Here is a 27,285-nt window from a genome sequence, read left to right on the forward strand (position 1 = left end):
GCCTCGCAGTAATCCGGGCTTTGCCCTAGCTGCGCGCGCTGATGTCGTCACCGCCAGCTCCCGGGGCCGCAGGACCGACGAGCCCTTCCGTTGCCCTCACCAACCTCGCCCTCAGGAGAAACTTCTTTCGGGTAAGTGCGTCTAACGGGCTGAGAGGTCCTCGTGGGGGGAACATAGGCTCCCTAGACAGCGCGGTCGTGCATGGCTGCGCTACTCAACTTCGCATCAGAATGTGGTGGCGTCGAAACCTGAGGCGCGGCCTGTGGGCCTGAGCGCTAGGCCTGGGATCGCTGCGTTCAGCGCGGTGATCGAGTTGATCCCGGAGTACAGGATGGCGAGTGTCACGAAGCTTGACCCTTAAGATTAGGTACCCACCTGACAGCTAAAAGCTGTGGTGTATTACGAGCAGCTCGGACTTCGAATCCTGCTCGCTTACAGACTAACTTATGCAGTTGGTCCCACGCTTACGAAGCTTATTTTTCACTGACTTACCGATAATCCAGTCTTACGAAGTTTTAAAAATAACTTCGGATAATGAAAATGTAAATACTGACCTGGCATGGTGGCGCACGCCTTTAATCATAGCACTAGATAGGCAGAGTCAAATGGATCTCTTGAGTTGGAGATCAGCCTGGTCTACACAACGAGTCCAGGACAGCCAGAGCAACAGAGAAACTGTCTCAAAAAAGAAAAAAAGAAGAAGAAAGAAAGCAAAGAAAATTTAAATGCGTAGTTTTTGTTGTAAATACAAAAAAAGAGAAAATTTTATTTAATAAGTAGCGATTTCCTTCTTAGTTTTTTCTGGAGTTTACAAAGTATTGATGTATTTCCTCAAACGAAGAAGTAGCCCTCAACTATCCTGGGCTGGGGATATAGTTCCCTAACGTGGGCAAGGCCGTGAATCCTGTGTGCAGCGCAGCATCAAATTCTTTGACTGAAATTGACTTTCTATTACATTCCTCTTAAGTCTAGTGTTCGTTTTTGCACACGTGAATAGGGTTTCACGTGCCCTGGTGCCTCAGGAGGTTAGAGAACAACTTGAGGGAGTGGGTTCTTTTTCCACCAACCTGCAGAGCCATCTCACCAGTATGAAATGGTTATGGGTCTGGGGATGTTTAGAGATTCACTAGAATGCAGCGCCCAGCCACCTCAGTCGGGTTTATAAAGCCAAAGAATGCAAAATTACAATGTGTTTATGTGCAAGCAGAACAAAGTTATTTACAGAAACATCAGTTAAAAATATATATCCTTAGCAGTCCTTAACATAGGAGGTCTAATTTTGCCTAACTACAGAGATTTTTAACTTCTAAGCATAAAGTCAGCCATCACAGAAATGTTTTTAAATTAATTATTTTCTGTGTATTGATGTTTGCGTTTTTTGCTCTAAGAAAATATCAGATCCTTTGCAACTGTGGTTACTCAATGATTGTGAGCCGCCTGCCATGTGGGTGCCTGGATCAAACTTTGGTGCTCTGAAAAAACCTTAAGTGCTTCTAAACGCTGAGCCATCTTTCCAACACCGATTTTCTCCCCTTCTTTTAAATGTAAAGAACATATGCAGGGAGAAGGCTGCATAACTCTTTTGTCATCCTAATGAGGAGAACAGTATTAGTTGAAAAGTAGATTTGGTGTGGTCTGACCATACTGTATCACATGCAGTTTCTTCACACAAATGTATTTTAGAGTTTTGTTGTGTTCTGTTTTAGAGTCTACAGAATCTATGTAGCCCTAGCTAGCCTGGAACTCACTATGTAGATCACACTGGCCAACTTGAAATCCACCCTGCCTATCAAGTGCTAATATTAAAAATGAGTGCCACCACATCCTGCATATTTCTATATCAATAGGTATGAACTGGCGTAAGGATTTGGCTAATACAAGTTTATAATATACTGTATATTATGCTTATATAGCATGTGAAAAATAAACAGGTTGTAGCCAAAATTATCTCTTGAATTTCAGAAAATTATGTATTTGTTGCTAATTGATAGAAACTGGAAGCTAATTCATGAATTGAGCTTGTTTATAAAATATATGAGTGTAGTCTTGACAACTTGTTCTTTATGGTAGTTGAATTACCTTAAGACTAATAATGCATTTAAAATGAAACATTTTTCAGTAGTGGCACTCAAAGTATTTGTGGGTTTTAAAATTAGACAATTGGGGACAATTGGAAGGCTCAGTTGTTAAAAGCACCTACAGAAGCCGTGGTGGTGCACGCTTTTAATCCTAGCAATTGGGAGGCAGGAGGCAGGAGGATTTCTGAGTTCAAAGCCAGCCTGGTCTACAGAGTGAGTTCCAGGACAGTTCACAATTCCCTTTAACTCCATTTCAGAGAATATGGCCTCTGCCAGCATCTGCACACATATGGTGCACATAAAGGCTCATACAGGCACACACATATACATAAATAAATAATTTTTTAAAATTAGACATTCTGCATTATTGAAGTAGCACCAAATAAAATAAAAGATCACATCTTTTGGGATGTAGTTCAGTTATAGAACACTTACATATCTTGCAAAGACCTTGGGTTCTATCACCAGCTCTATGGAATACTGAAAAGAAGCCCTCTTCTGTCCTGCTAAAGATTAGGCATATCTGCCCTTTTTTTAATGGAGGTGTTTGGCTATGGTTTATTATATGCATTTTATTTAATATCGCTTGACATTACTTTAAAAAAATACCAAAAAACATAAGCAATCAAGTCACCCAGAAAGTGCTGATTTGTTTCGTGACAGAAAGTAAAACTTATTATCAAATAAAGATAGGGAAATCCATTCTTACCACTACAATTTAATAGTACATTTTCAAACATGGCTGTGCCACTCATGAAATTTTGTGTATATATTAGACTTTTTTCATAGTTGAAAGCTATAGTTGATGATTAACTTATTAAATAAGTAGTTTCTGTTCTAGTAAGAGAAAAAGAGGTTAATTTGTGCAGAGTTTCTTGCCTTTTTAGTACATGCATTTCTTACATCTTTATGTTTGCTTATGGAGAGTTTGTCAAAGAACTGCAATTCCAATAGATTGGGAACATTGGCTATCTTTTTTCTGTGTTATACACGTTATGCTATACTTCTGGCATCTCCGAAATCTCTAGAAGTTAGTAGAGACATAGTATTTGGAGAAGTTTGTGAGTTTGGGATGCCTTTATAATATTGGAGAAATAGTGAGAAGAAAGAATTTGTTGCCTATATCCAGATTCTATAATTCTGTTGCCTTTTCTGGCAGATAATTACGATCACTTAAACTGTCATAGATTGGATATACTTGCTGTTTGTCTTAAGATTTTTGTCACCTGCTTTTAGCTATATTATTTCTGTGAAAGTCATTAACAATGATAAGTATTTCATTGCCTATTCAACTTAGTAGATCTATGGTGATAGTCAAAACAGATTGAAAATGTTCATTTAAATAAATTACTTTTTTGCTAGCCTTTCTGCATCAAATGCCCTCGATTAGTGTGCTCAGTAAGTCTTACATAAATCAGATTCTGAAGTTAAAAGATTTTATCATGCCAGGCGGTGGTGGTGCACGCCTTTAATCCCAGCACTTGGGAGGCAGAGGCAAGCGGATTTCTGAGGTCGAGGCCAGCCTGGTCTACAAAGTGAGTTCCAAGACAGCCAGGGTTATACAGAGAAACCCTGTCTCAAAAAAAAAAAAAAAAAAAAAAAAGGGAAGATTTTATCACACAGCGTTTTCTTTGGTTTAACTATAATTTTTATTATAAAACATAAAGCATATAGAAAAATGTAGAAATGGATTAAACCCAAGTTTGATCAGGGACCCACATGGTGGAAGGAGGGCACCTCCAAAGGGCACTGTGACACACACATACACTATAAATAAGTAATAAAATTTTTTGTTTGAAATGTAAAACAGTATTATAGATTTTCATATACCTTTTACAGCTAATAAACTGATGTTAAATAACACTGAAAATCAAAAGACAAAGCTTGAGCTCTTGTCATTGTGTTCTTTGTTCTGTCATGGGTAGTGCATTGTATGTACTCCTGATACTAAGAACGTTGATCTGTGAGAATCTGTAATTAACAGTGAGTGATACCTGTTATTTGAGAAACTACTTAACACTATCTTGGGAGTGATTGATGAGTGATCATGTTTTTTGTTTTGTTTTAAACTCTGATGAGGCACATTAATCAGCCCCTCCCTTCTGTGCTTAAGAACTTTGTCACTGAACTAGTGAGTAAACCTAGTAAGTCAGTTGCATCCTTGTCAGTATTGGCCAAGAGTTATTTGCCAAGTGTAGAGATTTGTAACTCCGTGTAAAGTCTGAGGTTTTTAGCTCTCGGTAGTTTTGAGTCAAATAAATTAGCGTGGCCTGTATGATAAATGATTAATTAAAGTAGGTTGGGGTGTTCAGTGCTCGTTGGAAGTAACTCAGACTTTGTGCTAGGTTCTGCAGTCTGGGAAATACATTTGAATAACAAAAACAGTGCTGTTACTAACAGGTGGTATTGAGATGAGATTAGGGAATTTAGTGGCTTGTGTAAAGGCATAGAGAAAGTAATTTTGGGTCTTTATGTTGGAGAACTGGAATAGGTCAGATGTGGCTGAAGAAATAAGGCAGGGGGTCTTTGTTTTGTTTTTGTAGTGAAGAATACTCGTGTTAAAGCGGGTGTATTTCAAACTGCTGACCGTATACTGTAATATATTGAAGGACTGTAAAGGTAAGTTAAAGTTCAGTGAGCGAACAGAGGCAGGGCGTATGTGTTAAACTGTCTTTGCTGGAGGTTTCAGCGGCTAGGTGGAGGGATTCTGCCTGAAAATGCTTCTGGTGCTATGTGGAGTAAGCAGGAACCATTTCTGAGGTGGCTCAGCTGGGTGGGCGCAACCGGGACAGTTGCGGGAGCGCGAACTGGACGCGTACTTCCGGGATCTGGGCGCATGCGCGGGCGGGCGTGGAATTGTGGGCCGGCGGCGCTGCGCGAGGTCCGCGGCCGTTTGTGTGCGGCCGGCGGCCAGTGCCGCGCGCTCTCACTCTGTCTTGTGTTTGATGTGTTGAGCAGGAGGCAGCCCGCGCCATGAGCAGCACGGCAGTGGTCCCCAGCGCGCCAGGCCCGGGCCCAGGCCCCAGTGGCGGGCCAGGCGGCGGCACCGAGGTGATCCAGGTGACCAACGTGTCTCCGAGCGCCAGCTCAGAGCAGATGCGGACGCTCTTCGGCTTCCTGGGCAAGATCGACGAGCTGCGCCTCTTCCCGCCGGAGTGAGTACCAGGGCGCTACGGGCCCGAGGCCCTTCCGGTGAGGCGAGGCGCGCGGTCCGCCGGAGCCTAGCGAGGAAAATCCGCGGGCCTGCCAGGCCGCAGGCCGGGGATGAGCGCCCGAGTGGAGTTTAAGGAATGTTTTTCCTCTTCGTGTTGTTTATACCATCATTTTGCTTTGGGCACTTAATGTTTCGATTAAATCCCCCTTTTAAAGGAAAAACTAACCCAGTGCTTTGTTAGAAAGGAAGTAAAATTGTTGCTGTTATATTCACTTGATGTAAATAAGGATTGCTCATAAGTAATTTTGAACTACGGAAGAGCATCAAACCCTATAACCCTTCGACAGAAGACTCAGTCAATAGGCCTGCATGCTAAGTTTTTATATAATTCAGAGAAATTCATCATAGCTGAATCCTGGTGTGTTTAAATAATTTACGGAATGTTTAAATTTGAGTTAGGGTTTATGTGGGTTTTGTCTTGTTTTAAAAGTGGTTTTTATTGCAGCGGTATTAGACGAGTGTATTCATTGTAAAGAACAAAGAAAGTATGAAGATAGAAAACACATTTGAAATAATTGTATGTCCTCTAGAAACAATTATAAAGTTTACTGAAAACATAGTGGTTAATGTTAGTAAAACTGCCAGCCCAATTTTGGTGGTTAATGCTGTCCCTTAAATTCAGAATAAGAAATGAGAATCATCACACTCATCTGTTGTGTGTGTAATCACTAATCATGCTGAAGTTGATCATACAAGCCTATGTGTTAATTATTAATTTTCATGGCTTCCCTACTTGAAATATTTTTACATAACTGTTTAGTGCTTGACATTAGTATGTTAACAGTTTCGTAGTGTTTTAGGAACAGTTGTTTGGAGCAGAATCTTGACCTTGGAAATCCACAGGGTAGCTCCTTATAAAAGCATACAGAAATTGATGTTCTGTTTATTTCAACACATCCTACCCTTCAGATTGCTCCTAAAACTAATATTAAAACTACAAAAAATATCATATGTTCAACTTGTGATTTTATTCCTGCAGATTACTAAAAGTTTTATTATAGTCACTCACTTTGTTTATTCTCCAAAGCAAGTCTATACTGTATTATAAAAGATAAAAGAAGTGGGTGTTGTATTGGGCATTTTACTTTTTGTTTGTTTAGTTTTTTCCCTTGTAGACCTACCTAGCTAGTGAACAGTACTTTAAAAGAGGTCGTGATAGACTTAAGCTGGTCTTTTTGTGGTGATATGGGTAATTCCATCATAAGCTGAATAGTTGCAGGGTTTGTTTATTCCTTGAAATGATATAGGGTACTGTGTACTCACCTTCAAACAGTAGCATGGCAGCTGTCACCAATTCACAGAATAAGGTCAGCCTTCTGCCTTTCATAGACCAAGATTCTTGAGTTCATCAGCATTGCATTTTGAAGAATGCATGCCCCAAACACACCTACTAAAACACTTCAGGCCGGGAAATGGCTTTGTAAGGCTTGCAGGGGGATGGGGGAATCAACGTAGGCTATGCTGACCTCCAATCAGTATCTTGCTGCTTTTACTTCTCAATTGCTGTGATTATAGACATGGTGTTTATTGTAGAAGTGGATAGTAAAGTATTTAGTTTTAAAGGAATATCACAGTGGGACACTTACCTAGGTAAGGATCCCAGTGAAGCATGTCAGTGTTACACTGTACTCGAAGGCAACAGATTATTCATTTGAAGCCTTCATAACCAAACATGATCAGTGATCACTTTAATGATCTTACCCACTTTTCAAGAAAAATATACTTTAATGAGTTATTGAATATTTCATGCTATAATTAGAAAGGGGCATATGAGGTCAGCAAAATTGTTCTCAAGTGATTGTTACTCTTGTTACCTGTGCTGCCTTTTACTTTATAAAGCTTAAAAGTCTTCTGCTTAGAAATGGCCGACACAGTACTAAGGTAGAGTTAAAAGACTAGAGTGATGGCCTAAACCACAAGTTCTTTTTTTTTTCTGAGTCTGTTTCCTATTTTATACATTCGTGTGTGTGTGTGTGTGTGTGTACATATATGTGTGTGTGTGTGTGTACATATATGTGTGTGTGTGTGTGTGTGTATTTCACATTGTGGAGCGCAAATAGGATTTTACAGGTCTACACAGTGTCTAGGAGTGAGCTTGGCATGAACTCTTCTGAATGGTCATCCTCTTCAGAAACCGCATCAGAACTTTGCCAAAAATCATGCTTTTAAGCCACAAGTTCTTAAACTTGAGTGTCCATGAATAGGGGGATCTTAAGAATGAAGTCCCTCCTGGGAAAGATATTCTGATTCAGTGGGCTCTTGGTAAACACCAGAATTCACAATTTTCTATGTGCTTCTTAGAAGATACTTTGAAATTCTTTCAGCAGTAGAAGCATAAGGGAACTGTTTTTCTTGCTTCTTTGAGTAAAGATACTTATGCTTTTAAACATGGTCCTTACGCAGAATAAAATGTATTTGGTAAGTGGGACATAGTTAACTTGAAGGCAATTTAAGATTCCTTTTCTGTATATACATGCTTTGCATGCATGTATTTCTGTGCCATGTGTATGCCTGATGCGAGGCCAGAAGAGTGCACTGCATCCCCTCGAACTGGAATTATTGACTGTTTGTTGTAAGTGCCCATCTGGGTGCTGGGAATCGAACATGGGTCCTTCACAAGAAGTGCTCTTAACTCAACCATCTCTTCATTCTAAGAACTGGTTTGAGTTTCGTTGTTATTGTGATGGTGGTTTGGGGTTGTTTTCACCGCAAATTCGACAACAGTTATCGGTGTTAAAGAATGCCTATAATTTCCTAAGGTGCTGTTCTGTGGGTTTTAAGAACAGAAGGTAACTTCATTTTGAAGAACTTTGTAAATTTAATGGCTAAAATTTAAAACAAAAATGACAGAAACAAAACAAAACAGGTGTCCTAGCGCACACGCTAGAACATTCTTTTCACTGTTTCTGATTGAAATTTTTTCTCAAATTCTAGACACATTTTTTTTAAAATGTGTCCATTGAGCCACATAATCTCAGCAGGTAGGTGTAGGCAGAAGGATCAGGAGTCTTGCAAGGCTTGAACTTACATAACACCCTGTCTTAAAAGAAAGCCTATCCTTTTAGAAACATTGAGCTTTCAGCTTTATGGATGCGGTTGCCTTGTTGCTTGGTTCTGCACCCTAAGCTCATATTCACATATCTGGAAAATTTAAAGTAGAAGGAAGGGTTAATGTTGCTGTGCTGTCAGGGAGCCTGGATAGGGTTTCTCACAGTCAGAGACTTAAGATTGTTACTGTCCTGGGGAACTGACCTCCCAAGTAACTTGTGGTCTGGGTTATGCTAGGAATTGACCCATTATATCTCTTTAAAAGCTTATTCACTATCATCTTTCACTGCCATAGCTTGCACTTACTTTATCACTTATCTGTGGAAGCAATGTGCTCTTCTTAAAGTGTAGTATGGGGAGGAGCTGCTATAGAACATGTATATATGCCCAGGTATGTGCTATTTTTTTCTTTTGTCTGACAGTGGCTTTAGACCAGAAAGCCTTATTTAAAGTGCTTAGGAATTCTTATATAGGGGTGGAGAGATGGCTTGGCAGTTAAGAGAACTGACTGCTTTTCCACAGGTCCTGAGTTCAATTCTCAGCAACCACATGGTGGCTTACCACTGTCTATAATGGGATTTGATGCCCTCTTTTGACATGTCTAAAGACAGTGACAGAGTACTCACATATATAAAAATAAATAGATCTTTAAAAAAAAAAGAATTCTTATATATTCTACAGATGTAGGGTCAAGGTGTTGAATCTATCGGTTTGTTGTTCAGGCCAAGAATGTTCATTGATTATCAAATAGATGTAGCTTTTTTTTGCTCTTTTGAGACAAGGCTTCAGTGTAGCCTATGCTGGTCTGGAATTTACAATTTCTGTCCCAGCTTCCTGGGGAGACGGATTATAGGGTTGTGTCATTGTGCCTGCTTATGTCTACTTTCTACCTTTTTAGTTACACTGTGAAATTACCTATAATAAAAACTTTCTACGCCAGAACTGTCACTTGTGTATAAAAACAGTTTGTGTTGGAACTAGGGTTGTAGGTCAGTGGTTCAGTGTCTACCCTGAGCTTGAGCAACACAAGCACATGTATGCACAGTCACCAAAATGATATGGTTGTCTCTCTGACTTAAATGGTTTTTAAACTGCTGTGTTACAATTTAAGTGGTGATTATACGAGCATGTCTGCACTGCATCTCACTCTGTTAAGTCATCAGGTCATGCAAGACATTCTCTTTTCAATTGGTTAAAACAAATTAACATTCATCTATGTATTTTTACCAGAGCATTGTCCTTTTGGTGATGTATATGTGTTTTAGCCAGTGCTGTTTTTCTCTAATGATATTTTTTTATCTTTTAGTGACTCACCTTTGCCAGTCTCCTCTCGTGTCTGCTTTGTTAAGTTCCATGATCCAGACTCAGCAGTTGTGGCACAGCATCTGACAAACACTGTGTTCGTTGACAGAGCTTTGATAGTCGTACCATATGCTGAAGGTTTGTGCTTTGTTTCACTACCTATGTGGGCACCCCTGCCTGGCCATTGGCCACAGTGTAGATGTAGAGTAAGCATCACTAGCCTGTCAGATTCCAAGCATTACTTTGAAACCCTTGTTATACTGCACTCCATAATTATTACTTGGAGGTTTTTTTCTTACTCTAAAACTGAGAAATAACGTCTGTTTTATAAGGTAATTAACTTTTTGCTATCTTTAAAATATTTTTAAGTTTTTTAAACTGAATTCCAAACTCTGAGATATATTAATGTGAAGTATTGAGAAGTCCCAAAGGTAATCATTCATATCATTCTCACAGAAACCTTCAAATTCATGCATGATGCTTATGTTCTAAAATCAGTAGCTAAGTCAACTTTATTTCCTTTATTCTCTCACTCACTCCAACCTTAAAATAGACTAAAAACAAAAACCACATGCTGAATTCCAGTATACCAAGGGTTGCAGTAATTTTAGTTTTGTAAAAGTTTAAGATTTCCTATAGTTTAGGTGCCAGATGGACACTGGGTGTTTGTTTTTAATGGCAGATTTTCTTGTTCTTGTTATATTTTCTAGAATATCTCAAAATAATAAACTCTTCTCTCTGTTGTGTGTGTGACTTTTGTAGTGGAGAAGGCACATGCAAAACCCTCCCAGATGGCTGGACACAGTGGGTGCTCTGCAGCTGCAGGCTCTAGACACTAACTAAACCAGCGAGCACTCGAGCCCCCAAGTGTTTCCTGCTGTCACCATTTGTTAACTGCATTTTCTCTCTTTTTACGTTTTAGGCTGTTAAAGTAATTTGACAGGAAAAAAAAAAAATGAGCAGGTTTTTGGATCTAAAAGCCGCTGTGACAGGACAGCACTATTTTAATGCCATTTTGTAAAACTTTTCAAAGGCATACTTTACAGTTAGCTTGTTCCCAGTAAACTGCTGCTTGGTTTGCTTTTGGTAACTATAAATCTTTATTCGAGGAAATCATTGACATGATATACGTACTGAATTTTAGCTTAATAATTTAATATACTGTCCATGATCTACATGCTTTCCCTTTCCTTTAATAAACTGGTTAGTGGAAGCTGTATCTTGTAATTGTTGCTTTTTAGATGCTTCTTAGATAATTGAAGACAAATGTGAAGATTTGCCACCATACATTGTGAAAGTTGTGAAATGTCTAATCATAGAGAATTGCCTCTGGTTTTTCTAAAGAAATTATATTCGGAGATGAGTTAAGGCATGCTATTTTGGTAACAGTGTGCTAAAGTGAGAGATGTGAGGCCAGTAACAATGTTTCTATGAAAGAAAAGTCAGAAAGAAGCTGATTTAGTGTATTTTGGATAAGCAATTCCTTTTATTTCAGTGTGCCTCTTTAAGATAAGACTTAACCACCACCTTACACCAACAGAGAACTTACAGAACTCAATTCAGGATGAGTAAAGTAGACAGTAGGTCTTGAGACGGTCATGTCATGTGAGTAATGTGCAGAGTGCTTCAGTTAGCCATAATACAATGAGCTTGGGATGGAATATATAGTATATCATATATCTGGGTCTTTATAATTATTTTAAGCCATAGTAATTTTTGTAGATGTGGTTTTGAAAGTGAGGTTTTGGGGAGTATATATAGAGCTTTAGAAATACTTAGTTCAGGAATCTGTTTTTGCTGCATTTAATTTGTGGTATGATGTGCTGTATTAATGTTCCCTCCACAAGTAAACTGATATATTCAATCCCTTTGTCACCAGTCACTTGGTTTTAGCCCTTAACACTTGGTGTTGGCTCTTGGTCAGTGTGTTAGAACAATAGACCAAAAGTATACGGTAAGAATAGCCTCACTTGGTAAAAGAGAGATAGCTAGCTGGATGTGGAAGGTGCTCTTAATAGTAATGGATTTGGGGGCATCTAGGTTCCTTGGTTAATGTTTGTTTCTTTTGTCTGTTTCTTTTTCTTTCATTTCTACACATTCATGCAGTATTTCATGGTTCTATCAAAGCAGCAGTAAAAAAAAATACTCTTGACGCATGAAAATTAACTGGTGAGGGGCCTCATTGCTATTTTTAAATTGTAGTTTTGTTTTTAGTCTTTTTTTAATCAGAGGATCAGATGCATGACTTTTTTTTAAATGGATGCAGATCTTCTCTCAGGTGTCTCACAATAAATTCAAGAGGATTTTAGTTTGCCAGAAATGTTGGAGATGCACTTAATTTGAGTAATATGTTATACTTAATATATCCTCTTGAGACATAATTTTGCATGCAAAATTATCCCTTTATCTTTGTAGGTTGTTAATATTGATGCATTAATACCCTATATCCAAATGATCATCTCCCCTTCCCTCCATAACTCTCGGTATCTAAATTGATGACAGCTCTGACACAAGCAAGATAGCAGTGCTGTGTAGTATACATTTGTTTATATTATCGGCACTTCTCAGTGTAGGTGGAAGGAACCATTACCTTTATTTAACAGTGGTTTTTCTTTTTTGTTGTTGTGTTTTACAGTTCTTTTCCCTGGTTCAGCCTGAACTATATACCAGGCCCTGCTGAAAATACCACCCAACAGTTTTCTTCTGCAGCTTATCCAGTTTCTCTTAAGTGCCCTGTACATATTGTATGTTTTATGATGAGATGCAGTTTCTTAATATGTATTACAGAAATACTACTGGTATTTGCAAATATGTAGTTTAATTGTATTATTGAACTCTCATTTTGGGGGCTTGGGCACATTAACAGATTAATCCATCTGTATAGGGCTTTTGCTGTTGGATAGAATTTAAATTGTCTACATAAATAATTTGTCTTAGGACCTTTAGATTTTATCTGAATACACAGATTAGGCTTTAAAAGCAGGCATACATGTGGTTTTGGGCTTAAGGAGTTTTGAACAAGTTAGATGTTGAACTGACACTATATAGCAACATTTTTTGATATGGTAGGCATGGCACATATTGGAACCTAAAGCATTTTACTGTACAGGTAAGGAATGTGCCATGTTTTACCTACTCTCACTCTTTCTCTCTCTTTCTCTCTCTCTCTCTCTCTCTATCCCCCCCCTCCCTTCCTCTTCCCTCCTTCCTCTCTGCATCCCCTTCTCTTTCTCTCTCCCTCCCTCTCCCTCCCTCTCCTCTTTACTCCCCTTACACACATTTCCCCTGTGTATTCAGAGACCTTCAGAAACATTCATATTCATGTCATGAGTCAGCAAAAGCCCTACTCTTGATTCCAACAGAATATTTCCTTTACATACTTTCCTTCTTTTAATTTTTACAAAATTTGTATGGTAGGTGTAAAGAAAATCATAGTAACTGTACCATATTATTAACCCCTAAATCAAACTTTTTTTGTCTTGTGTATCTTGATTTTTCTGTGTGCTTTATAGTGAAGCAGCCGACACGAGTCGTTGTTCATAAAACAGCTTTTGAAAGTTGAGAGCACACCCCTGGAGAACCGACTGTGCTTGCTTACGTTTGGTTCATGACTTAAAAATCGAGTACAGGTGATGAAATCTTGGCAGTGTTAACAAAACAGTAGTGTGTATTGTGCTATTTTTTTTTTACTCTAGAAACTTAACCATTGTAGAGAAAAAGGAAACAAATTTTCACACATTGAAGTTTCATTCTGACATAAAATTAATGATAAATAATCATAGAGATCAAACTTTATATTTTAGCGAACATAAGTACTTTCAACAAACTCAGGTGGTGTATCAGGGAGACATTTTCTGGGTGTTTTTGTGTGTTTTCTGTCTTCAAAGAGAGTGTGTTCTCATGCAAGGATGTTTCTCTGCAGGAGTTATTCCTGATGAGACTAAGGCTTTGTCTCTATTGGCACCAGCTAATGCAGTGGCAGGTCTTCTGCCTGGTGGTGGACTCCTGCCTACCCCCAACCCACTTACCCAGGTACAACCCCATTGAATTCAGAAAGGGTATATTTAGTGTTTGAGGTAATATTTGACAATAGACGACTTCAGCACATGAATGGAAAGTCAGACTGCCTCTGTAAGACTTTGCATGTTTGTGTTGATTTAATTGTGGTTTAACTAAAACTTCTGTCAAGAAGAAGACAGGATCTTGGCAATGTAAATCAGAAAAAAAAAGGGGGGGATGGTTAGGGAATAAGAGGTGGAGGTTACCATACATCTAATGAGTGACTAGCAGTCCTGTGAGAAACAGTGCTGCACAACAGGAACACAAACATTTTGACCAGAGGACTTAGTATTGAGATTTGTACTTGATAGTGCTAAAACTGGGAGAACAGGATACGGGGGCTTCCAAAGGAAGCCTCTACCTTAGTATCCAAACAGTAGACAGTAGACAGCATGCATACATGACAGCAGCCAGAAGAAAAGTACTTAGGGTCCTGTCATCATAGCACAAAGCTGGTTTTCATTGAGGATGCAATGAGTACTTAAGGCTATATTGAGAGGGCCATTTCTCTTATAGATCATAGAGAATTAATGTTTTATAAGAAAATGAGAGGTTGACCATCATATGGACAGGTGTGAGGAACTACAAACCACAACCCTCATTTCTATTGATATATTTTTACTGGGACATAGTTATGTCCAGTTCTTAGATAGTTTATACAGCAGAATTTGAACCATGGCAGTAATGCTTTTATACCATTGAGCCGTTATAACACTATACACATAGCCTACATAAGTGAAAAAGTTAGTGTCTAGCCCAATACTAAAAGTTAAAGATGTTTTATATAATAAACCCTTACCTGTTGCAGATTGGCGCTGTTCCCCTGGCTGCGTTGGGAGCTCCAGCTCTTGATCCTGCCCTTGCTGCTCTTGGGCTTCCAGGAACAAACTTGAACTCTCAGGTATATCTCACTACCTTTCATTTGTGAGCTTGTGTTTGTAGGGTATTATTTCATTAAACCTTGATTTGCATTTCAAAGCAAGGGTTAGCTGATTGTGTTGTAATCTTTTTACTCTGTTGACTTATTTGAAAGAGATTTTTAAATGACCACTGAATTACATCAGTCATTAATCCTTCACACATTTAGAGAATATTTTGTTTCTCAGAGTTTGTACTTTTTAGAGATGTTCTGTTACTCTAAGGAGTTTCAGATTTTCTATTTTAAGTCTTTAGAATAAGCAAGAGCTGATCCTAATAAACCCAGAGTGCTCAAGCCTTACTCTTGATAATTTGCTTCCCTCTTCTATAGCCTTAGCCACAAAGTTACCCATTGTTAGAATTCATAATTTGCATTTTACATTTTTGCCATGGATGTACACAGCGCGTTGCAGTTTATAGGTTGCCAGTTTGTCCCACAACTTTTCAAGAAACTTAAGAAAATAGCAGTCACTTATCACTGTGTGCTCATTGTCTTTTTTTTTTTTTTTTTTTTAGTCCCTTGCTGCAGACCAGCTATTGAAACTTATGAGTACTGTTGATCCCAAGTAAGCTTTCTCATTGGTCTCTATTGGTTTTATACTGTATAACTGTCGAAAGAACACTTACTTTTGTTTTCTTCTTGAAATATATATATAATATAGTTTTAATATAGTTTTATATGTAATATATTTTATATCTGTGTAATATAGTTTTGCCATATGTTCACTATGTGGTCAAGCCTGAACTCAAATTCCTGTCCAAGTGCTGGGATTCCAGGCATAGACCACTATACCAAGTTGAAAATAGTTACTCTGTTATATATTACATTGTAGAACAGTTACAGTTAACAGAAAAAAAAAATAGCTAATCCTAGGACATGCTTGGTGTATTATTACGGATTATATTGTAGAAACAAGAAAGGGAATCCAAAAATAAGGGTTTTGAATGTTTCCTAATAGTTGTGAGTGGCTTGTTATAGTGTGATAGCATGAAAGTTGTATTTTGTAAATACACATTGGAGCCCATGCATGGTGGTGCACATCTTCAATCTCATCAGTTGAGGGACAGAGGCAGGTGGATCTCTGTAAGTTGGAGGCCAGCCTGGTCTATAGACTGGCTCCATAATGAAATCTGACTCAAAAAAAAAATCAATAAAATACACAAAGGATTTCTGTAATCAATATTAAGCATTCATTGTGGCAAAGTATATACATTGAAATGGGAAACATAGAAGTGCCAGGGGGAGGGACCACAGAGAAAAAATCTTGGGTTTTAAATCAGAGTCTGAGCCCTGAGGGAGGTAGAAATTGGAGAAGGAAGTATATATTAGGGGACTAACACTACCAAGTTCTTATAGGTACTTTTACCCCAGTACTTAGAATTCTTTTCTCCTTGATAGATAACAGATTTGTGGGGCTTTTCCCAATGTAGCCTAATTTGGAGTTAGTCAACATCACTATTAGTAAGTAGAGGAACATTGCAGGACAAAGGACATGGCTTAGTTGATTACTGTCCCCACAGCCTAGCATATTAGTAGCACCAATACATAATGGGTTCTTATGCCCACTCTCATATACCCTTGGTTGAGATCAGGCTAGCTCCTAGAGCTCATAGAGATCTGCTTCCCTCTGCTTCTTGTGTGGTAGGATTAATGAGTATGCCATCACACCCAGCACTCTTTCCAAAAAAACTTGTTTTTTCTTTTCTTTCTTTTTTTTTTTTTTAAGAAAATCTGTTTAGCACAGTGGTGTGCATGTATACAAGCTACAGTGTGTATTCGGGTTAGGACAGTTTTAAGGAGGTCCACAGTCATTAGACTTAACAGCAATAGCATTTGCCTGCTGAGTCTCAAGGGCCATTTGTGCCTGTTCTTGATGACATCCCTCTACATTGATAACTGAGGTTGTCTAATTTATTGGATTTGTTTTTGCTTTTTCCCTTGCATGTGTAAGCACTTAAAGACAGTTCGTTACCTATTTTGGTTAAGATTTCATGTGTAAGTTTATGAACTATTGACCACTGCCTTAGTTTCTTCCCATCTGTAGTCTAATACGTAATGCTTTCCCCTAAATCCTATGGTGAAAGGTTAACTTGAGCATCAATATGTTCTCTTATACTAGCATTTTCCAAAATAAGTATTTTCTTATTCCAGGTCTCTGTAAACATTGTAAGTGGCACTTCACTGCATGCTGCTTATTAAAATGGTGGTCCCTGGTATTTTGCTTTCAAGGATTATTTACAAATAATGATGGTATGTGAAACATATCTGTTTACTTGAAATGGAAGCTTAAATTTTAAACTATTTTCTTGTTCCAGATTGAATCATGTAGCAGCTGGTCTTGTTTCACCAAGTCTGAAGTCAGACACCTCTAGTAAAGAAATAGAGGAAGCCATGAAGAGAGTGCGTGAAGCCCAGTCCCTGATTTCTGCCGCTATTGAGCCAGGTAAAATGCTCATACACACTTTCCTTGAATGTTAAATTTTAGTTCTTGGTAAAGCTGGTAATGGCCTACATGTAGAAGTTGTTGAATAACATTCTTGTCGTTTTTTGTTTTGTTTTGTTTTTAAGACTTTCTGTATTCTGAGACACAAAAATCATGTAGTAGAGTGCCAATCAGATTCTTTTGGGTGGTGGTAGGAGTTGCCGAGAGGGAACCTGGAGGCTTGTGGATGCTAAGCAGGTATAACCACCATTAAACAAGCTCTGGACAGACTGTCTTTTTGAGGTTGATTAGATGAATCCTCCCAGTGTATGTGTGTTATGTATTTGTAAATCTGTGGTAATGAAGCACATTTTCTTAAATAAATGTTTGATTCATTTTTTTTAACTCCTATTCCTTAGTAAGTGTAAATGTTATTACTTGGAAAGTAATTTTAAAGTATAAATAATAAACTGATAAAAATAAACTGATAGCAAATGCTATAGTATATCATCTGATAAGGTGTCACGTAAGTGATAGGGGTCATAGATGTACAGCTGGGTTTGTACTGTAATAGAATGTCTAACTGCTTCTCTTTAAAAACTGAGGCTGAAATGACTGGTTTACCTATAATGAATTCTATGGTCATATGGCTTCACTTGTGAAATGCCTGTAAATTAAAGCCTATGAATGAAATGACAAAATAAATTAGTGGCATCATTTGGTAATGGTGAACATGTGAAGAGGGCAATGGCTTTAGTTGCCTCTTAGCTCCTGAGTTAAAGAAACTTGGTATGTTGGAAATGAGGCAGTTTTGCTCTAAGTATACAGTTGAGAATGGCCTTGAAGAATAGGCATATATTAGGAAATAGCTGTCTTCCTAAAATCAGTCAGATTCTGTCACTAAAGTAGAGGGACAGGAGAATAAGTCATGGTTTTCGCTTTAAATTTTGATATAAATTATACTTAGGTGCTAGAGACAGTATTCTTGATATCCTTTATATATACATGCACAGTTGTGTATGATGAGAACATTTCATTGGATCAGGATTTGAAATGTTTATATTAGTGCCTGATAAAGGTAGGTATATTTGTGGACCACCTTCAGTAGAGACTTCTAAAGACCAAATGAGAAAACCACAGAGGTGCCTTATGGGGATGATTGAGCCCTCGGGAGCATTTCAGATTATTAGATAGCAGATGAAACCTCAGTTAACAGTTATAGTTGCGATAGGATTTACTGAAAGCTGAGGAATCCTGTCTCTGAAGCTTTCTAGAGTGGAATTAGGAACATTTATAGCATTTGAGGGTATCTTAATAAAGGCTGAAATAAAGACAAAATATTCTTTGAAGGCCAGCACATTGTCTCATTGGTTACACGTGCTTCTGGACACCTGGAGGGCTGGACTTTGATTCCTCAATCTCACACATACACTCACATACACCTCTGGTTAAGCATTTCTTAATACAGCTTTTTCTTTCTTTTCTTAAATCAGACAAGAAAGAAGAAAAGAGAAGACATTCGAGATCAAGATCACGCTCAAGGAGGAGAAGGACCCCCTCATCCTCCAGACACAGGTTAGCTCTCTTGACCATCAACTGTGCCCTGAAGACCACCTCCTTGGTGAAGTAGATCTAATCATTGGTCATTGCTGCTCATGGAGTCGGAGAGGAGGTTTCCTTGAGCATTTTAGGAGAAATGTGTAGGGTGAACAGATTGTTCCTACTTAGAATCAAATCAGTGTTAAGTCCTTTCACTGATAGGAAACACTAAAATGTTACAATTGTATCAAAAGAGCAAGTAACTTGAAATTCTACCCAAAATCAGATCTAGATCTGCGTAGTGGATCTCTCACATTAGTTTATACCCTTTTGTGAATATGTAAGGTTTTGTTTTCTGTAGCAGAGTAGTTCTCTCTCTAAACTTAGGAGTCTTTGTTTTCACATTTAAAAAAAAAGTCAGTGTACCTTATGTGGGTTATATCTGACTATATTAAACATTGTGAAAGTCATAACAGCTAATCCATATCATTTTACATAGCTCTGCAACATTACTCACCACCCCAAAAACAAGGGTTTGTTGTACTTCACCAATCTAAAGTTTTAACTTAATAGAAACAAGGTTTTACTTTCAAATTTTACACTATTTCTGTTTACTTTTGCTGTTTCCTTTGGGGGGCTTATTTTGAGATAGTCTCAGTATGTAGCCTTTGCTGGCCTAGAACTCATGTATACCAAGCCACTCACAGAGATCAACCTGTTTCTTCACCATGATTGGCTCACATATTTAATATGTAAATCACATAGTTTATTTTGATCATAATCAGCCTTGTTTGCATATTTTAAAACCTAGCCTCTTGAGTATGCACTTAGAAAAGTTTTAATATTTTCAGGAAATTATAATTAGTGCTTGATAAATTGCCCAAATTTAGCATGACTTTTGGTTGCTACCCAACACTATGCACTGGCATTTAATGATATCTCTGACTTCATCAGAAAACCAACAAATCAGACTCATACTTAGTTTTTCATATGTTTTTATTTCTTTTGGAAGGCAGATTTTTATTGTTGACAATAGATTATTTTTCCTTAAAGGGGTAATATGCTTTGTTTATTTCTAAAAAATCATCCTTCACATACTTCAAATGTGTGATATAAGTTCAAAATACTTATATCTGTTGGTTCTATATTTTGTTATGGAATCTTCTGCCATCAACTTGTAGAGTGTACAGTCATAGACTTTCAGTTGTATACACAAGCACAAGTGAATGCATATCATGAACACACACACCAGTAATTTCTGAGGTCTAGAAGATAACTGGGCAAAATGATGATCGCAGCTGAAAAGAGGGGAATTTTCTCTGGTGCTTGGTACTTAGCTCTGAGATGGGTTCAGTGTACATTTTATTTCCATGCACACATTACTGATTTACATTTTTAGGCGGTCACGAAGCCGGTCAAGGAGGCGGTCACACTCCAAATCCAGGAGTAGAAGGAGATCCAAAAGTCCAAGACGGAGACGATCTCATTCCCGAGAGAGGGGTAGAAGGTCAAGGAGCACATCCAAAGCCAGGTACGTTTGTGCAAAGCAGAAGCAACAGCCACAGTTCCTGAAACCCCAGTACCAGGCTTCTTTGTTACAGAATTGAGGTATGGAGAGGGGACAGGGTGGAAAAGAAACATGGCTTGAGGATGCTGCTCTTGGTTTTCTTGTCTCCTGCCACCTTGAAGATGTAACAAACTTTTTTTCTTAAATTTTTTTTTCCATTTTAAAAAAAATTATGTGTTTGAGTGTTTTGCCTATATGTGTGTATGTACTATGTGCATGCCTGCTGCACACAGTCTAAGAGAATCAAATTCCCTGGAACTAGAGTTACAGTGGTTGTAAGCTGCCATAAGATTAGCTGGAATTGAACCTGAGTCCTCTATAAGAGCAACAAGTGGTCTTAACTGCTGAGCCATCCCTCTAGCCAGTCTTAACATTCCTTAGTTACCTACCTACCTGTTGGCGCTCCTCTTTTCCATTTAGTCACTGTTTTGGGTGTGGATTTAGGACTCCTAGATATCCTTTGTGTGCCAAGGAGCTCTAAGCAGACAGCTAGCTGTGTTCATTTATCTTCATGTCATCATCAGTATTTGGAAACATTCTTGAAAGATCATTTATGGTTTAGGCATGTAGCCATATTAGAGATTTCTAATAGGACCAATAAAGTTAAATTGAGGATTTGTACGACGAAAGAATAAGTGGTAGGTTTTTTTTCCCCACTTAAAAATACCTTTTTTTAAGACTACTCTTGGGGCTGGAAAGATGGCTTTTAACAGTTTGAGCATTTGCTGCTCTTATAGATAGATGACCTGGATTTGGTTCCTGGAACTAACACCAGGTTCTTTTACATCTACTTGTAACTCCAGGTCTAGTGCATCCAACACTCTCTTCTGGCTTCTAGGCACCTACATGCACATGGTGCACATAAATTCATACAGAAACATACAAGTTTAAAAATAAGTAAATACATCTTTTAAAAAAGAACCCATCTTTTCATTCAGAGAAAAATTATTTTAAGTCAACAGTCTAGTTTTGAATAACTTAAAAATAATAGTGTTCGCTTTCCCTACCTTTCAAATCATTTATCATTTGTGAGCATGTACCTTAACTAATCAGAAAGGAACTATTTATGTACACAGAGAAGGAATCCTGGTATTCCTTTCCTTAATACCTTTCTATTGAGAACAAGGAATAGTGACATGAGAAGGAATCATGTTCAGTGATAGCTGTAGAAATTCAGGTATATTGAACAGTTATTGAAGGGAGAATATAATGATATAGCACACACTTATGCCTTGAACGACCAACAGTGCATGGTATACTTGAGAAGGTATAATGGAGCCTGTTGGGAAATTTGGTAATAAAGACTGCCTGACAAGAAGATGACTGCTGGAGGACGAGGACCAGAGTAGGAAGGAGACAAGGTAGAGAGTGTGTACTGTGGGATTTAAATAAAATGAATTGGTAAGGATCTGTAAAGAATTTTGGAATTGAGTGTGGTGTGGTACCTATCTTTAGTGGTGGGAGAGTTTTCAGTGCCACTGACTAGCAATAGCAAAAAAAGGTAGCTGATTTGGCTTAGTCTGAGATGGGCATTTTCCTCAGCGTGGGTGTATTGAAGGAAACAGGTGCTAGCAAAGGATTGGCAATGGTGATTTATTGGATTCTGACATGGTAACAGAGTTCGGGAACTTGTGATCAAGTGAAAAAGACCCAGCAACAGTGATTAAGCCCATTGAACTCAATACCAAACACAGGAAACTAGCCAGCATCTTAAAAAACTTTTCTCAGTAGATAAGCCACTTTTAAATTTTTTTAATTTATTTTTTTAATTAGGTATTTTCTTCATTTACATTTCCAATGCTATCCCAAAAGTCCCCCAGACCCTCTCCCCCCATTCCCCTACCCACCCACTCCCACTTCTTATCCCTGGCATTCCCCTATACTGGGGCATATAAAGTTTGCAAGACCAAGGGGCCTCTCTTTCCAATGATGGCCGACTGGGCCATCTTCTGATACATATGCAACTAGAGACACGAGCTCTGGGGGTACTGATTAGTTCATATTGTTGTTCCACCTATAGGGTTGCAGACCCCTTTAGTTCCTTGGGTACTTTCTCTAGCTCCTCCATTAGGAGCATAGGCCACTTTTCTATCAGAGATAAGTTCTAGTGAACTATCCCCAAAAAATGGGAAGCTTAGAAAAAATTTATTACAAATATGTTATTTGTCATAAGAAAGGGTGAGATTACATTGAATGACTTGTAGTCGTCACCCTTTATTAAATTTTGTTTGCTAGAGACAAAAAGAAAGAAGATAAAGAAAAGAAACGTTCCAAAACTCCACCAAAAAGCTACAGCACAGCCAGACGCTCTCGGAGTGCAAGCAGGTAAGGCAGCAGCACATGAGGCCAGGGGGCATGACTGTTCAGCAGGCCACAAGAAGTCCAGAATCAGACAGTTAACTCAGTGTTGAACAAATGAGGCTTAAACAGCCAAGTCTTAGTGACTAAGGTATCCTGAGTTGTTTGGGGTAGCTTCATTGTGATATGTTTACTATAGTCACGTGTCATGCTCAAAATGTTTACTTCCCAGATAATAATTTGGTTATAAATGAATGGTAGAATTTTAAGGCTCCAGTAACTATATATATATTATTACAGTCAAGATAGAAGTAATGCAGCAAGTTTTATAGAAAGATTTCTTAATTAATGTTCAATACCATTTCAATCAGATGTTCACAGATTCTTGGGTACAGCATTTGCCAGGCTTGTGCCATTTTTTTCAAAAACTTGAAAAGTTGGACCAAAGAGTTGAAAACCAATGTTGTAAAATTTTTAGAAGAAAACTAAAATAAGGGCAGAGGTGGCGCATGCCTTTAATTCCAGCACTTGGGAGGCAGAGGCAGGTGAATTTCTGAGTTCAAGGCCAGCCTGGTCTACAAAGTGAGTTCTAGGACAGCCAGGGCTACACAAAGAAACCCTGTCTCGGGGGGAAAAAAAAGATGGGGCTGGAGAGATGGCTCAGCGGTTAAGAGCACTGTCTGCTCTTCCAAAGGTCCTGAGTTCATTTCCCAGCAACCACATGGTGGCCCTCTTTTGGGATGTCTAAAGTGTACTTAATATATAAATAAATAAATAAATCTTTTTTAAAAAAAACAAAAACAAAACTAAAATAAGCTTTGGTGTTCTTGAAGACAGGAGAATGCCAATTCAAGGCTAACTTATGTGCCCCTGTCTCAAAAATACCATCAAGAAAGTAAAAATACTCCAGAGTGCTAGCTGTAGGTCACATTTTTACATTAAATATGATAAAGAATTCCTTCTGGATCTCACAATAGTCTTTTCTTAAGCTTGAGTTTGTTATTGCCTAAAACAGTATTGTGAGGCAGGTCTTGGGCTGTGGAAGCTCCTAGTGGAGCTGGTGAGACCACACTATATTTTAAAGCCTAGTTTGCACATTTGTGATTCTAGAGAGAGAAGACGACGGCGAAGTAGGAGTGGTACAAGATCCCCTAAAAAGCCCAGGTCTCCTAAAAGAAAGCTGTCCCGCTCACCATCCCCAAGGAGGTAGGGGTATCATTTATATCTGTGATTTGTAATATTTGGGACTAATGTTTTTTAAATTATTAGATTTCTTTTATACATGTGCAGTAATTTTCTTTTGGGGGGAATTTAAGGCATTGTTCTTGACATTTCTAGTATGTATTTTTTTGGGATGATTAGCACTTTAGGGCTCTATGCAGCTTAAATTCTTACTTTGATTACCCAGTGTTTCAAACTGAGCTCTTTGCATCCTTTCTAGAGAGCTTGATTAAGCTCATCATCTGCCAGTTTTTGCAAAGCAACTTTATAAACAGATTTTTAACTATTCTTTCTAGACATAAAAAAGAGAAGAAGAAAGATAAGGACAAAGAAAGAAGCAGAGATGAAAGGGAACGATCAACAAGTAAAAAGAAGAGGAGCAAAGACAAAGAGAAGGAACGAGAAAGGAAGTCTGAGAGTGACAAAGACATAAAAGTAAGTACACAGACTGGGGTGCTGATACCATGGTGCTGCTCCTGTTTTATTAAGAAGTGTTTTTCCTTTGAAGAAGCTTATTTTCCCATTCTCCTTGGCAAAGCAGGTGACTCGGGATTATGATGAAGAGGAGCAAGGCTATGACAGTGAGAAGGAAAAGAAAGAGGAAAAGAGACCAACAGAAGCAGTATCCCCTAAAACAAAGGAGTGCTCTGTGGAGAAGGGGGTGGGCGACCTTCGAGAGTCCAAAGTGAACGGGGATGATCACCACGAAGAAGACATGGATATGAGTGATTGAGCCCAAGGCTGGCTGCAGATGGTCCTCAGTGTCATTCCTTGTGATCTCTAATGCTGTGTGTGTTCATCTCACCTAGGTGTATACAGCTGCACATTACCAATGGCTTCAGAACACCTGATTGTGACCTCTAGTGCTTTATAGCAAAAGCTATAAAGTGGTACCCGGGTGACCAGCATTGCCATGGTTACATCCATTTGCGTGATCAAGCAGCTGTGCAACTGCTGCTTCTAACACAGATGAACAGCTGCATGCATCTCCAGCAGGCATGGATTGTCTCTGTCTATGATCCTCAGTGCGTTCACTTAGAATATTTCTAGAGTTTGAGTCCTTGCCGTGATAGAGCCATGTAGGGAATGCACTGATTGCATGTTACCCCAAACGTCATGAAACTTTCTGACACGGTGACCTATTTAATGGTCTTGTTTGTTGACATGACAAATTAACATTCTTAGAGTTACATCTGAAAAAAAACATTTGTGATAGATAAGCCTTTTGAGCCTTGTGGCTAAATTTTTGTGGCTTTGTTTAACTTTCAAAGGTTATATATGCACTAACCTTTTTTGATGGCTAAGTAGGCTTTAAATTACAGTAAAAATTTTTCAAAGAAAACTGGCTGTAAAATATGATGTTTTGAATTAGTTGTTCACTTTTTCATAGCTACTTGTTTTCCCCCCAATAATTTATTTCACATCTCTACCAGTGAACTCAGCCCATCACTAGAAAATGACCTTGTCCTGATTTTCAGTTTCCAACTTTATTAGTTTTAAAGCTCACTGTTGAACAAGAAGTGGTGGTGCATTTTAAATTGACCTTCATGTGCTTTTAAAATACGACAGCTCTCCTTGATAATGTACTTTTATTTGATCTCAAGTTGTATAAAACCAATAAACTTGTGTTACTTTGATTGCAGTAGTATCTTATGCACAGTGATTCCATGTTATATGCAGACTAGGTAGGCAACTGTTTTCTTAGTTACAAGCTTTACTTTTGTGCAGTTAAACAAAAGTCGGCTACAGTCTGTGCCATGTTGATGTACAGTTTCTGAAATTGTTTTACAAGACTTTGATAATAAAACCCTTAAACTCACAAGTCATGCTTCTGTAGAGCTGGGTTGTGTTTATTCACACGTTGAACATATGTCAGCTGCATCATTCCCTGTCTACATATTCAAACAATAACTGGAGTCTACCCCCTCAGTGTAGATGCCTGCATAATTGTCAGCAATACCTTCTGTCTAAATTATGGTTTAACCTGTGTTTTAGATACAGAACTAAGTTCATCCAACAGTGTCTTAGGAATAAATATGATCTCACCTATACCTAGCAAATTTATATTTTCATTGAAATTGCAGAAATTTGCCTTTCTGGAATCGTATGTTGCTGGTCACATTTGTACTGTATTACAATATTAAACAGGTAGATGGCTAGTGTTGGGTGGCTTAGAGGAAGGAAGATTAAGACAAGTTTATAGTCTAAAAGGTTTGGATATAAATTATTAAAAATTGAATTCTGCATATAAAAGTATTTTTCCAGTTTGTATTTGAGTAACTTTTTAAAAGATGGTATGATACTTTTAAATTTTGGTTTATGACAAATGCATCAAATTCCAGTAATGGTCTGAGTAACCATTACATTTTAAAACAAAGCTGAATGTAGGTGACATTCACTTAAAAACTTAGTAGATCAAAGAACCATGTGGTAATGTGGCAAATTCTGTGCAAAACAAAATACTGGCAGTTCAAGTCACAAAAATGCCTGATGGTAAGCCTGAATGAGCTGGGAGGCAAGCTCATGGGCTGCAGTATCCCTGTGTTGGTGAGCATCAAACTAGTCAGTAACTGGGAGGAATACCAGGGCAATCAGCATTCTGTTCTCTTGGGTGGTAGCTGTGCCTTATGGGAAGATGAGTTCTGACTATACCCACCCTGTCTCTATTCGTGTTTTCAAACACGCAGCTTATTACTATAGTGAGAATTTTTTTTTATTTCTTTAAAAAACTATGTTTTTAATGAAGGTGTGGGATATGGGGCTACTTGAGATAGTCCACAGCTGCATACTGATTTGCCTCTAGCAGGGACTATTTTGCCAACTGCAGATAGTTCTGTGTGTCAAGTTTGGTATCCTGGGGATATTTCAGAGGGTATATAAATGCTATAGCCACCGTGGTGGGGGTGGGAGCCACTGATGCTGTTGGTTGATAAGTTGTTTTCAGAAGAAATCAAGATAACCTGATGGCAAAGAGCAAGCCCCATGAAACCTGACACCGTTAAGGAGCAGGAAGTTGTCTAACCCTCTCCCCACCTTTTTCTTTTTTAAAATCTAATGTTATTGGAGAAGATTGGAAGAACCCAGAAAGTAGCCTGTATTTTACTATTTTTGTAGAATATGCCACTAATCTGAGAATGGTGCCTCTTTAAAACTGGTAGAAGTATGCTTTTGGTTTTTTGGGGTTTTTTTGCATGAGAAATTGAGGATCACAAGTGGAGTTCTATAAATCTTTAATCAAGATGTTATCCCAAGATGGAGTTTTTACTTTTCCAGTATTTTAGATACAAAATAATGTAGCTTCCTGGTGGTAATTGTATTTTTTTAAGTCTTAAGTACTTAGCAAGCACCCAAAATAATGTCTCATTACATAGAGTCAATGTAATAGTAGTTATCAGAAAAGCAGTTTTGGTTTTTAGAAAGCAATTTGATTCTTAATGACTGAGCTTTGTAACTGGTACTGCAGGTAGAACCAGGCAGTGGAAGCAGGGAACCTGGCACCTGAAATAGGCTGGATCCCACAGAGCAGACAAGTTGCTTGTGACTTTGGAGGCTTGGGTGTCATGCAGAGGAAGAACTGGTGAGCTGAAGACACATTAAGTCAGAAGTCGAGCTGCTGCT

The 27,285-nt window shown here is 38.3% G+C and overlaps 1 protein-coding gene across 4 annotated transcripts; it reads left to right on the forward strand.

Moving 5' to 3' along the window:
* The first annotated feature begins 5 nt into the window (after positions 1 to 5).
* Srsf11 (serine and arginine rich splicing factor 11) lies at positions 6 to 25,489 on the forward strand. Of its 4 annotated transcripts, none has more exons than XM_021157583.3 (13): positions 6 to 131; positions 5,037 to 5,233; positions 9,647 to 9,780; positions 13,565 to 13,674; positions 14,510 to 14,602; positions 15,136 to 15,185; positions 16,936 to 17,063; positions 18,536 to 18,617; positions 19,981 to 20,112; positions 22,384 to 22,473; positions 23,536 to 23,652; positions 23,964 to 24,102; positions 24,206 to 25,489. In XM_021157583.3, exons 1-13 carry the CDS (start codon positions 42 to 44, stop codon positions 24,398 to 24,400), a joined length of 1,557 nt encoding a protein of 518 aa, XP_021013242.1. In that variant the 5' UTR covers positions 6 to 41; the 3' UTR covers positions 24,401 to 25,489. The 4 variants fall into 4 exon arrangements, with proteins under 4 accessions (XP_021013242.1, XP_021013244.1, XP_021013245.1 ...); XM_021157585.3 differs by having other exon boundaries at positions 24,209 to 25,489; XM_021157586.3 differs by having other exon boundaries at positions 23,557 to 23,652.
* The last annotated feature ends 1,796 nt before the right edge of the window (positions 25,490 to 27,285 follow it).

Source organism: Mus caroli, unplaced genomic scaffold (genome assembly GCF_978045245.1).
Source record: "Mus caroli unplaced genomic scaffold, Mus_caroli_1 scaffold_3, whole genome shotgun sequence".
In the NCBI taxonomy this organism is placed as follows: domain Eukaryota; kingdom Metazoa; phylum Chordata; class Mammalia; order Rodentia; family Muridae; genus Mus; species Mus caroli.

Coding starts and splice junctions, on each gene's coding strand:
- Srsf11 (XM_021157583.3), top strand. CDS start 42: ATGTCGTCACCGCCAGCTCCCGGGGCCGCAGGACCGACGAGCCCTTCC. Junction 17,064..18,535: donor TTCTGCCGCTATTGAGCCAG/GTAAAATGCTCA, acceptor TTCTTAAATCAG/ACAAGAAAGAAGAAAAGAGA. Junction 20,113..22,383: donor AGGAGCACATCCAAAGCCAG/GTACGTTTGTGC, acceptor TTTGTTTGCTAG/AGACAAAAAGAAAGAAGATA.